This window comes from Anolis carolinensis, chromosome 3 (genome assembly GCF_035594765.1).
Source record: "Anolis carolinensis isolate JA03-04 chromosome 3, rAnoCar3.1.pri, whole genome shotgun sequence".
Lineage (NCBI taxonomy): Eukaryota > Metazoa > Chordata > Lepidosauria > Squamata > Dactyloidae > Anolis > Anolis carolinensis.
In genome coordinates, this window is record NC_085843.1 from 102724209 (window position 1) to 102736804 (window position 12596).

Sequence of the window (12596 nt, forward strand, 5' to 3'; positions counted from 1 at the left end):
GCTCTCTCCACGCCCCTAATTCAAACCTTTCGGTCCAGAAGTTCAGCAGGTCAGTGCTTTAACACGCTGTGCCATCAGGGGATATTATTTCCTAAAGGTTGTGAATATACAATATTTCTGATTTTTTTGTCTGTTGGAGGCAAGTATGAATGCTGCAATTAGGAAAAATGATTAGGATGTAATGGCCTTGCAGCTTTAAAACCTGGCTGTTTCCTCCCTGAGTGAATTTTTTGTTGGGAGGTATTAGCTGGCCCTGATTGTTTCCTGTCTGGAATTCCCTTGTTTTCAGAGTGGTGTTCTTTGTGATATTTTATGAGCTTCTACTGTCTGTGGCCCTGAGAAAATAGAGGATTTGCGAGACTTTGATGATGGGAATACTTTGTTGGGAGGTGTTAGCTGGCCCTGATTGTTTCCTGTGTGGAATTCCCCTGTTTTCAGAGTGTTGTTCTTTATTTAGTGTTCTGATTTTAGAGATTGTATTGTTCTGTTTTATTCTACCACATTAATTTTTATATATTCTGATTTTAGTGTTTTTGAATACTTGGAGCTAGATTGTATTCATTTTCACGGTTGACCACAACACAATAATAATAATAATAATAATAATAATAATAATAATGATAGTAATAATAATGACTTTGGTAATACACAGTGCTTCACTCCCTTCTCAGCTTCCTTTCTGGAAGAATCCTTTCTTGGGAGGTGTTAGCTGGCCCTGAGTGTTTTTTTTGTGGAATTTCCAATTTCCCTGCTTTCAGACTGTTGGTCTTTATGTACTGTCCTGGTTTTAGAGATTATATTGTTCTGCATTATTCTATCCCAGTAATTATTAAAGTAGAATCTCACTTATCCAACATTCGCTTATCCAATGTTCTGGATTATCCAACGTAGTCTGCCTTTTCATAATCAATGTTTTTGTAGTCAGTGTTTTAAATTCGTTGTGATATTTTAGTGGTAAATTTGTAAATACAGTACAGTAGAGTCTCACTTATCCAACATAAACGGGCCGGCAGAACGTTGGATGAGCGAATATGTTGGATAATAAGGAGGCATTAAGGAAAAGCCTATTAAACATCAAATGAGGTTATGATTTTACAAATGAAGCACCAAAACATCATGTTAGACAACAAATTTGGCAGAAAAAGTAGTTCAATACGCAGTAATGCTATGTAGTAATTACTGTATTTCTGAATTTAGCACCAAAATATCACGATATATTGAAAACACTGACTACAAAAATGCGTTGGATAATCCAGAATGTTGGATAAGCGAGTGTTGGATAAGTGAGTCTCTACTGTAATTACTACATAGCATTACTGCGCATGGAACTACTTTTTCTGTCAAATTTGTTGTATAATATGATGTTTTGGTGCTTAATTTCTATAATCATTACCTAATTTGATGTTTAATTGGCTTTTCCTGAATCCCTTCTTATTATCCAACGTATTCACTTATCCTGCCGGCCTGTTTATGCTGGATAAGTGAGACTCTGCTGTATATTGATAATCTTATATTATCTGCTTAGAACCTGATTATATGAGGCCCCTTCTTCACAGCTGTATAAAATGCACACTGAAGTGGATTATATGGTAGTGTGGAGTCAAGATAATCCAGTGCAAAGCAGATAATATAAGATTATAAATGGGTTATATAGCTGTGTGGAAGGGCCTTGAGTCTACACTGCCATATAATCCAGTGCAAATTAGATAATCTGTGGAAGAAGCCTAAGTGAGGCCTAAATCTGCCTGTCCCTAACTGAACCCTGGCTGTCCCTTGGCTGAGTTGGTTGCTAGGAGACGAAGTGGGCAGAGATTAGCCCTCTAAACTGGCAGCAATTGGATAAAAACAATTATTGCTCTCCCTCTAATTAGGACTTTATTTTTCTTTTCTTTTTGTTGTATCAACCTAGAGGCGTGGATGATGGGTTATGTTGTCAAATTTCGAGGTTGGGGGGCCTGTAGTTTTGCTGTTTTGTCCGGTGCCCTGATTCCATCACTCTTTTATATATATAGAAGATTCAAAAACATTTAACCTACTGATGCCTCACTTAATGTAATTTTACTGGTATCTATTTTAATTTTTATTCTTGAAATTTACCGATAGCTGCTGCATTTCCCATCCTCGGCTTATACTCGAGTCAATAAGTTTTCCCAGTTTTTGTGGTAAAATTAGGTGCCTCTGCTTATATTCAGGTTGGCTTATACTCGAGTATATACGGTAATTGAGCAATTTTGCATGCACTGGCAAATAGATGAGGAGATAATGAAACCCTTGCTGCTTTTGGCAGATTAGATTAAATGCAAAAATAATTAGATAATGAGAAAAATATTGCTAGGTGGGATATTTTTCTCCTTATCTTCAGTGGGTCTGACTCCACAGTTCTTTGCATTTCTCAATATGAGCTATAAATGTCACATTTTAATTAGCTGAAATCTTTCAGTTAGAACTCAGTGTTTTACCTATTTGAACCTATGATGGTCTAAAGTAGGCACCAGTGGGACCAAGAGAGGTTATTCTTCAGGCTAGGTCACCTGTGAGCAGAACCATAGCCAGAAAAATTGGGGGGGGGGGGGGGGAGTTGATTTTTTTTTTTTTTTAGCAAATCATGAAGAGTAGTTCCATAGCACAAAATAATTTAGAAATCAGGCTCCATTGATAAACTGCAATGGACACTCATGGGGATTTAGTTAATCAGTTAAAATTCATGAGTAAACCAGGATTTTTTAAAAACCTGAAAAAATTTGGGCGGGAGGGTTGAACCCCTAACCCTCCCCCTTGGCTACAGCCCTGGCTGTGAGTATCTCTGCATAAATATCCCTAAGTGCGCTATACCAGGGTTACACACCCTCATGAAAAATATCAACACTGCATGACACAAGTCAAGACCAGAGAGTATTGTGCAAATTTTCTCAACCGCAATGGCACAACTCTGCTTCGGTCACTATCAGCAGCCCCTGTCGAGCTATGTTGAATAATTTGCCCCACATGCATAGTTCAACTTAAATATGCACATGTCACTATGAAAATGTCAGCCACTGTCTATTAAGTAGCTAACATCACAACTGGATATGCTAAAATAATATTCTTATTTATAATTAGAATATATAAAATACAGGTTGAGTATACCTTATCTGAAATGCTTAGGGCCTGAAGTGCTTTGGATTTGGGAATACTTGTACAGTAGAGTCTCACTTATCCAACATTCACTTATCCAATGTTCTGGATTATCCAACGCATTTTTGTAATCAATGTTTTCAATGCATTGTGATATTTTGGTGCTAAATTCGTAAATACAGTAATTACTACGTAGCATTAATGTGTAATGAACTACGTTTTCTGTCAAATTTGTTGTATAACATGATGTTTTGGTGCTTAATTTGTAAAATCATAACCTAATTTGATGTTTAATAGGCTTTTCCTTAATCTCTCCTTATTATCCAACCTATTCGCTTATTCAACGTTCTGCCGGCCCGTTTATGTTGGATAAGTGAGACTCTACTGTATTTGCATATGCATACACAATGAAATATCTTGGAGATGGGAATCAAGTCTAAACATGAAATTAATTTAAACACCTTATACACATAGGCTGCAAATAATTTTATCCACAATATTTTAAAATAATTTTGCACTGAACCATCAGAAAGCAAAAGTGTCACTCACTACCACAGCAACTCATTTTAATGATTTTGGATTTGAGAATATTTTGGAATTCTAGGCAAGGGATGCTCCATCTGTGTATATCACAGATTCTCAGAGCCTGGGAAGACAACAAAATAACTGAAAACAATGTAAAAATGTGTATAATTTAAACTTATTTAAAACAACTGGAATGGCCTGATTGCTCCAAGGTTAGCTCTGAATAAGTACAATATAGCAGAAGCTAAGAACGGAATTGATATTTGGAGATTCAAGGGGGTGAGGGGAAAGGTGTGGACTTCTCAGCTATCCAGAACCATTGATAAAGTGGATTCTTCTCAAGCCCCTGTCTTGCCTCCCTGCCCCTCCTGCACTTCCTCCAGCAGATCCATATATCCAAGTCCTTTTTCCTGTGCCCTCGCCGCCATGACACTGTGATGATTGGCGTGATAGCAAGAGAAGACAGAGAGTCACTGCCAGTGTAGCCCACAATGGCATCATTCTGCAGGAGATCTATAAGTCCCAAAGAGTGCTTGCATCCACGGACCCTTCCAGACAGGCCTTATATCCCAGGATCTGATCCCAGGTTTTCTGTTTATCACAGATTATCTGGCAATGGGGACTCATATAATCCAGTTTAAAGCAGAAAACCTGGGATGAGATCCTGGGATATAGGGCCTGTCTGGAAGGCCCAGTGTGTACTGGCTACAAAATCCAACCCTGCTCCTCATTCCCTCCTGCCTGTACACCTACTACATGGCTCTGAAAGGGGGAAGAGGGCAAATTCTGCCCTCCATATCCACAGGTTCTGTATCCATTGATTCCATTATCCACAGCAAGTATCCTTGCTCTGAGGCTCATCCCCTCCTTCCAATCTGCAGGTGGGATGGGACAGTTGAGCAGTGATAGCTGACAATGGATGACCCTTCTCTATTTGACAGCTGACAGTGGATAAGCATTCTTAATTGGCTTTTCCATCTAGCCCCCAATCTATAGAGACTCCACCTCCCCCATTACAATATGTCTTTAAAAACTGCATAGTTTTCAAAGACATTCACTCAGAAGGGAGAAACGGTTAAATTACTCATTGTTCCCTGTAGGAACAAACCATTTAAACAAGTACAACCTTACAAAGTAGAAGCTGTATGAGGCTATACAGCCTGGGTAGTAATTCAATCTTTACAAGAGCACTCCTGCCTCCAAAACATCCACAAAGCACATGTGACATAGTGTCCCCTTGATTGTAGTACAGTACTCAAGCTGATGCAGGCAACTGCACATGGAAAGCTTCTACAAACAAATGATGAAATTACCATACAAGGTGCATCATGTAAAATTTGCTTCTACATAGACATATTGAATACTGCCATTGGAGCCCAAACTTTGGTTCTGCAGGTTTTTGGGCCTCCAATTCCCAGATGCTCCAGCCAGTTTATTCAATAGTCAGGATTTCTGGAAGCTGAAATCCAAAACACCTGGAGAATGAAAGTTTGGGATCCACTTATGCAAATGACAGCACTCAACACATCTATGTAGAAGCAAATGCCACAAAGTTGAATCAACACCTTGATCAATGACAACTGCAGGATTGCAGCCTTAGTCCAGTTCCAGGAACTGTAAATGTTGTAGGCTACAGTGTGACAACTACCTGAAACATTAACTATGCATTGCATAAACAAACTATACATAATGGTAAGAGAAATACAAAGCTGCAGAACAACTACACACCATGACATTCATTAAGGAAAACTGAAGATGGGAAAGGAGGGTTTCAGAAGAAGTTTGGCACTTTCCATTAGGGAAAGGAAAAGGAAATACTGTCTTGTGAAACCAACAGCATACCTCATGGAGCTTCTCAAGATCTTCATAAGATAGCTCCTAGCCACATGAACATCGGTTTCAGACGGCATTTTCTGGCTTACAATATCCACCACCATATTCATCTTCCTAAGCAGCCAGGCAAGCAGAGGGACACAGCAGACCAGGGGTTCTCAAACTTTTCCACCGTGAGCCCCACCCATGTTAGGGAAAAAATAATACTGGTATATGTGAGTTAACTTACAGCACCTGCTTTCATCTTACAATTGTTGGAAACATTCCAAAAGGGACAAAAAGAGAAAATGGCCATGGGAACCCTCAGCTTAGCCTTCCCCAAGCAGGTCTCCTCCATATGAGGTGGACAACAGCTGGCACTACACTACAGCTGGCATAATCAATGGGGATTGGAGAATTGCCACAGAGAAACTGGTATAGCTTAAATCTCACTAAAGAGAAGAATTTGCCTGGACATATTTGAAAGCAAAGGATTGGAAATGACGTAAAGCAGAAAGAAGAGATTGTGGGGATTTAGATTCTTTCTGTGGGTGAATGTCATTGTTGTTTGGGGAAAATACATTTCTAACACAATTTTTAACTGCATTCAAGTGGATTGGGGGGTTGGTTTAATTAAGTTTATTGTGTCCCACCACTAATGGACACAATTGTTGGTCACAATAAATAGTCCAAACAGTGAGCACATTTGTTTTCTAAATAAATCTGATCCCTTTTTTTTATCATGATTTCTTATTTCTCTCTGTGGAGGCCACTTATAAATAAACTATCCAATATATAAATTAATCCCAACTCTCCTAGAGCTAATAGAAAGAAGTCTGAAAAGAGAAAGAGCAAGATATTAGCACATCAGAATATTTTACAGGCAACCAGAGCTGTTAGTATCTAAGAGTATTCTGTTATATTAAATGTAAGTGACAGAATGAGAACACTTGAACCAATAAGCCAGAAGGCATCTCTATCATACAAAGTCTTCTTTTAAGTGTTCCTAATATGGCAAACTGGTCTGATGTACCAGTTAAAACTTCTGGCAACAGAAAAATGTGTCTCAAGATCTAAAAGGACAGAGAATTAAAGATATTAGTTTGTGTGTTTTTACTCTGAATGGATCAAACCTCATACTCTTTTTTTTCGTGTCAGGAGCAACTTGAGTCGCTTCTGGAGTGAGAGAATTGGCCATCTACAAGGACGTTGTCCAGGGGACGCCCAGATATTTTTGATGTTTTTACCATCCTTGTGGGAGGCTTCTCTCATGTCCCCGTATGGAGCTGGAGCTGACAGAGGGAGCTCATCCGCGCTCTCCCCGGGTTGGATTCGAACCTGGCAGCTTTCAGGTCAGCAACCCAACCTTCAAGTCACTTAGTCCACTACACCATCTGGGGGCTCCTCATACCGAGACACCAGCATTTTCCAAATGTACAATCTGAACACTGTATGTGGCCATAAGATTGTTTTTGAGACCCTTGCCAAAGCCCCATTTTCAAAGTGTCCCCTTTCAAACACTTTTTGTCCCTTAGTAAAATATAGTGTTTTTCTAAAATCAGGAAGTGAACCTGCAGTATTGAGTTAGGCTGCTTTTGGGTCTAAAATGCTCCGGGGGGCAAAAAAGAAAGAAAAAAGAAATTTCCCACTCAGGTCATTTACAGGGGATGTTTCAGTTATTTCTCCCCTGAAATGTCTTTTTAAATATAGTGCAGAGGACATAGCTCTCCAATATCCCATGGTGGGATCAGTTTGGGTCCCCAATCTGTGGCACTTGGCCAAAGTAATTCCATACAGATATTGCATGTTTATAGAGGACCATCTGGCATGATTCTTCATCCCCACCAAAAACTTTATTGTAATTCACAAATCTCCCAAACATTTGGCAAAATAGCATATTTCCAAAAATAGATGAATAATAAATGTTCCACCTAGAATCTAACAATTCTGTTCTGCTTCACAACCAGCTTTTTCAGAATTATTTGCAATATTTATGCTTAAATTTACTTACATGGAAAACTAAACATGAAAACCGGTTGCTAAAGTTGCATGCAAATAATCATATTTGAGGACGGTCAGCAGAGCAGCTAGGACACTCTTCCAGGTATTTGCTGAACTGGAAATTCACGCATTCCTCATCACTGGCTATGCTGTTTGGGATGATGGCAGCCACAGCTTTGCTTCTTCTCCTGAGGACACTTAATACCTAAAGTAGGGCGTCCTGCTCCTCACTTTACTGAGGAGACTTTTACTTTCACTTTCTATGTCTCCCTCTATGCCTCAGCTTGAAGCACGTACGGAACGATTGGGACCTGACGGGGGAGCCAACCTTATACTCTGCATAGCCATGCCTATCACGATGTCTTTTTATATTGCGCAAATGCTTAGAAATCGTGCTACGGCTTTTGAGTTCTAGGAGTGCTAATAGCAGTGTGAATTAATAAAGGTAAGTGTAATGTTATACTTAAAATGTTTTTTTTAAAAAGTAAAAAAAGACATTGCAGATTGAACACAAGTTGGGTTGGTCTAAAAATATTTCAGTGACTGCTTGTCATACTTTGGATAGAAGGGCACACCATCCAATTTTCATCACTCCCAGAATTCAGCATCACACCAAAGCCTCGTACTAGAGAAGTAAGCCTATCTTACATCCTGAGCATCACAAGCAGAAGAAAATTCAGACGAATTTGCAAACTTTTCCAGATATACATACAGATTTCAAGTGGTTTTGGTAACGTGGTTGGCCAAAGTGATTTTAATCTGACAAAGCAGTCTGTTACTATATTGTATAGGCATTTATCAGTGCAAAAACAATTTAGAAAACAATATAGAAAAGAAAGCATGTGTCAACAAACACAAGAGCAGAGCATTTCAGCATTGTTCTTCTTATTTGTTTATTCTCTACCCACCACATTCCTAGTTGCTGTCCACATTTAAAGCTAATTTCCTCCCTCTACTGGCCAGTATAAACTTATTCATCACACAGCAAGAATAGAATTTTGATGAATTTTGAAAACTGCAAGTTGTATTTTTTAAATTAAAAATTAGAAAATATGGCAATTAGCAAATAATTTAGGTAATCAATAGGAAATGTGTCTGAAATAGATTTAATATAAATGACAGATATACAGCTTCTATAGTATTGTTACTTTGATTAAAATAAGAATTCATCACAAAATTAAATTAATAAACTGACAAAAATGTGTGTACAGTATGTGTATATGTAAAAATAAGTGAATATTCCATTTATAATATCCGCTATCATGCATGGGTCACTCTGCTTTAGAGGTACTATTTGCTTCACTGGGTACTTGTTGCTTATTATATTTGCTAATATCTGAGACCTTGGCAAGGTTTTGAATTCCTGCCTCTGATTTACATACTGATGGAAAATAATATCAGTTGAATAATGACTGTGTTGTCGAAGGCTTTCATGGCTGGGATCACAGGGTTGTTGTATGTATTCCGGGCTGTATGGCCATGTTCTAGAAGTATTCTCTCCTGACGTTTCACCCACATCTATGGCAGGCATCCAATGCTAATAAAGGTGATTAACTGCAACATTCACATTGACTTCCAACTGACAAAGAACTTTTCTCACACCCTGGACTTTCCACAGATATATATTAACCTTCCTTGCCTAGTTTCTCCATGCCTCAGAACCTCTGAGGATGCCTGCCATAGATGTGGGTGAAACGTCAGGAGAGAATACTTCTAGAACATGGCCATACAGCCCAGAATACATACAACAACCCTGAATAATGACTGAAATTGTTTATTTTCAAATGAGTTGTAAATGTTAGGTAGGTATTTATGAAATGAATTACTTTGTTACTTTTGCTGGATTACTGCAAGATCATACCAATTATGTGTTATTGGTTTTGTGTTACTTTTCTTGAGTTGTGAAATTCGTCATCACAGTATTACCTAGGCATGTTTATTTATGGTTTTCATGTGTTGTTAGTTTTTTAAAAAAACAAACCAAATTCCAAGCATAACTCTAATTCATACCATGCAAAGTTGGATATATCATTGAAATGAGGATCAGAACATATGAACTTATTTGTTTCTAACCCTGCTTTAAAATATATGCACAAACTAATTTTTAGTTATTTTATTTGGTTTATTTTTGTATGTTGGTTTGTAAGATCAAAAGAAAAGCATCACTGGATAAGGGCAGCTTGTCAAGCAGCTGTAGTTTTGTATGCATATACCATATGCAAATCATATGCAAACTGGCCTATCTACTTGCACCGAAAAGAAAAAAGAAAGCTTCAAACCCTGGGGAAGGATTGGCTTTGATTGGCCTCTGAGCTGCCTTAGAAGAATGCCATCATTATTGTAATTTCAAACTTTTGACAAGTTGGATCTCTCTGTAGGCTGGTTACTTTCATCTGGCTATTAAAGAAATCACAAAGATACCTGAAACCAATTACTGGGGTATGTTTAAAATGCAGCTTGCTCATCCTTGAAATTCATGAGCTTCTTGATCTGAGGAATTTTCTCTGTCACCAAGATTTATGAAATTTCATCACATTATTATAAACAGTTTGACCTACAAGATGTCACATTCATTCATATAATCCTTTTGAGAAACATTTGTTCTCTTCCAAGGTATTATTTGCATCTGAAATACTATTCACACCAAACAATACCATGTATTTGTAAACTTCTCTCAAGTGTTCAAGATGAATTATGAAATTCCTCTTAATGATTTGTAAATCAAAGAACAATATCCTGTATCCTCTCATTTCAAATGGGCTGGACTCTAAAACTGACACATGGCACTTCACTGATGCTCACCTGCTAAGCTCATTGCTGTGCTGAGAGCTGAACCAGAAACTTATAGCACGAAAGACATGCTTATAATCCAGAGGTGGGGAACATACAAATCCAACTACATTAACAGCCAGTTCCAGTCAGTTTTGTTCACAGGAGGAATGATGACCATTGCAGCTTTGCATCTAGAAGACCATCATTTTCTATTTCTGTCTTCATCACTGAGTAAATAATAGAGATAAATCTGTCTTAACAAATCAGCAATCTCCAGTCATTTGGAATTTAAGTAGGTTTAATTATTCTTCCTAAGACTTGAGGCCACTTTTAGGCTTCCTGTTTTATTTTACCTTATAGAAAAAATCCTCTGTTCACTGAAAAATAAGGACTCCTAATTTGATTTCTAATCCTAGAAAAAGGATATCCAATCATCCCAATCGATATATATATTTGCCCTCTTCTCTAGCTCCAATATACCTTAATTGCTAGTTTTTGTGTGTGTCATGAGCAACTTGAGAAACTGCAAGTCACTTCTAGTGTGAGAGAATTGGCTGTCTGAAAGAACATTGCCCAGGGGACGCCCAGCTGTTTTGATGTTTTACCATCCTTGTGGGAGGCTTCTCTCATGTCACTGTATGGGGAGCTAGAGCTCACAGAGGGAGCTCAACTGCTCTCCCCAGATTTGAACCGCTGACCTGTCAGTCAGCAGTCCTGCTGGCACAAGGGTTTAACCCACTGCACCATTGAAGGCTCCTTTATGGTTAGTGAAAGTGCACAATTTTCAGTCAGTTGCAAGCTATACCAGGGAGCACGGATTTAGCCAGTGCTAGATTGTTCCATCTCAAGAAATCTCAAGATCACAACATGGGTGTACTCCGGGACTTGGAATTGAGACTGGCTGCCTAGGTTTTGGCTAGGAATGCATTTGCACAGTTAAAAACAATGCATCAGCTACACCTGTCTCTTTAGATGATAGATCTGGCTACAATTAAACATGTCTCGATTACTTCGTGTTTGAAGTAGTGTCCGGATCTTTATGTGGAAACCTTTTGTAATCTGTTTGGACTGTATCCTTGCAGATATAGGAGTCATGCTGTAATACTGTTATTTGATTATTTTTAAACTTTTGTAAAATATTTTCAAATTAACCTTGTTTTAAATTGTTAACAGCTATTTTTGATCTATCATGTCACACATGTATATTACTAAATACCATATTAAGTTTCTGAGAGATCTGAATGCTGCTAGAAGGATGTATGCCTTGCTCCTTAAAAAAGCAGTGCAAAGACTCTTTTCCTTAACAGATACAATTTGATAGATGAATGTACCTAATTTCATAAATCCCAGGCAAAAGTACAACTGTTAGTTTTAATTAGTATATTACTAGAGATTCTTGATCTGCAGGTGCCCATGGTTTCTTTCCATGTCTACTGAACTGGGTGGAAGGGCAAAACGTTATTAGTGTCAAATGCATTGTGGTGATGGGTTGTTTTTTTTAACAGCGACAGAGCTATAGCCTTACTGCACAATGTCTTTACATGGTAATAAAACACCTTGACAGATGGGCAGCCTCCTAACAGTTCTTTCAGGTTTATTTTCATATGATGAAGAAAGGAGATTTGTGACGACTGTTATTGGATCAGGTTCACATCTAAATGAGCGCTACTAAGAAAAATGGAAAACTCCAGTGCTAGTACAGCAGGGGAATCTATCTTCCTGTGCCTTAAACTCAAACTTTAAGCAATACACAAATGTATTTCATCCATTGAAACTTCTCCTGCAATATATAAGTTTCACTTTTCGTTCATCGCAGCTCTTGCCCATAAATAAATAGGGAAGCTCAAGACACATAGTTGCTTTCCTGTTGAAACTGCTTTCCTCCCCCTGCCCCAACAATGCAATCGTCTGTATGGCTAGCCTGGAGGAGGTCCAACTGTGTTCAACAGGAATTAATTCCAAGTATGTGCATAAAAACATTGCACCCATAAGGCTTATCACTCTTTAATGAGTAATCAATTTTTCATGACATCACAGAAGGTTGGCCAGCCGTGTATTATATTACCATTTAACTGGTTGAATAAACTGAAGTAATAAGAAGGAGTACGCTCGACACAGTTTGTGTTAAAGCAGCATTACACTACTACAGGGAATGGCAGAACCAGACCATACTTTCTCACAGTCTTTTCCAGACAAGAAAAAAGCACTGTTTCCCTCTGTCTTCCAATTAGGTGAATGTGATTAGTAATGTTAAGCCAAAGCAAGCAAGACAGGAGAAGATTTCAACCCACAAACATGCATCTGTGATGCAACTCAGAAAAAAACCCATGCGAGTTTCCTTGAGAGAGGGAAGGAGGCAAAGGAATATTCCA

General features: G+C 38.3%; 1 protein-coding gene across 5 annotated transcripts in view; it reads right to left on the reverse strand.

Moving 5' to 3' along the window:
• The window catches only part of shroom2 (shroom family member 2), a 154169-nt gene that overhangs the window by 42408 nt on the left and 99165 nt on the right, over window positions 1-12596 (reverse strand). The window contains exon 1 of one of the 5 annotated variants that reach the window (XM_062977250.1): window positions 10255-10362. The exons of 3 other annotated variants lie outside the window; for them this stretch is intronic. Coding sequence is in view for 1 of the 2 variants with exons in the window: in XM_062977249.1 (XP_062833319.1) it covers window positions 5482-5582 (101 nt within the window). In the remaining variant the exon portion in view is untranslated. Of the gene's footprint in view, window positions 1-5481; window positions 5636-10254; window positions 10363-12596 lie in introns of those variants that run through there. One more of the 5 variants, XM_062977249.1, reaches the window with a different exon arrangement.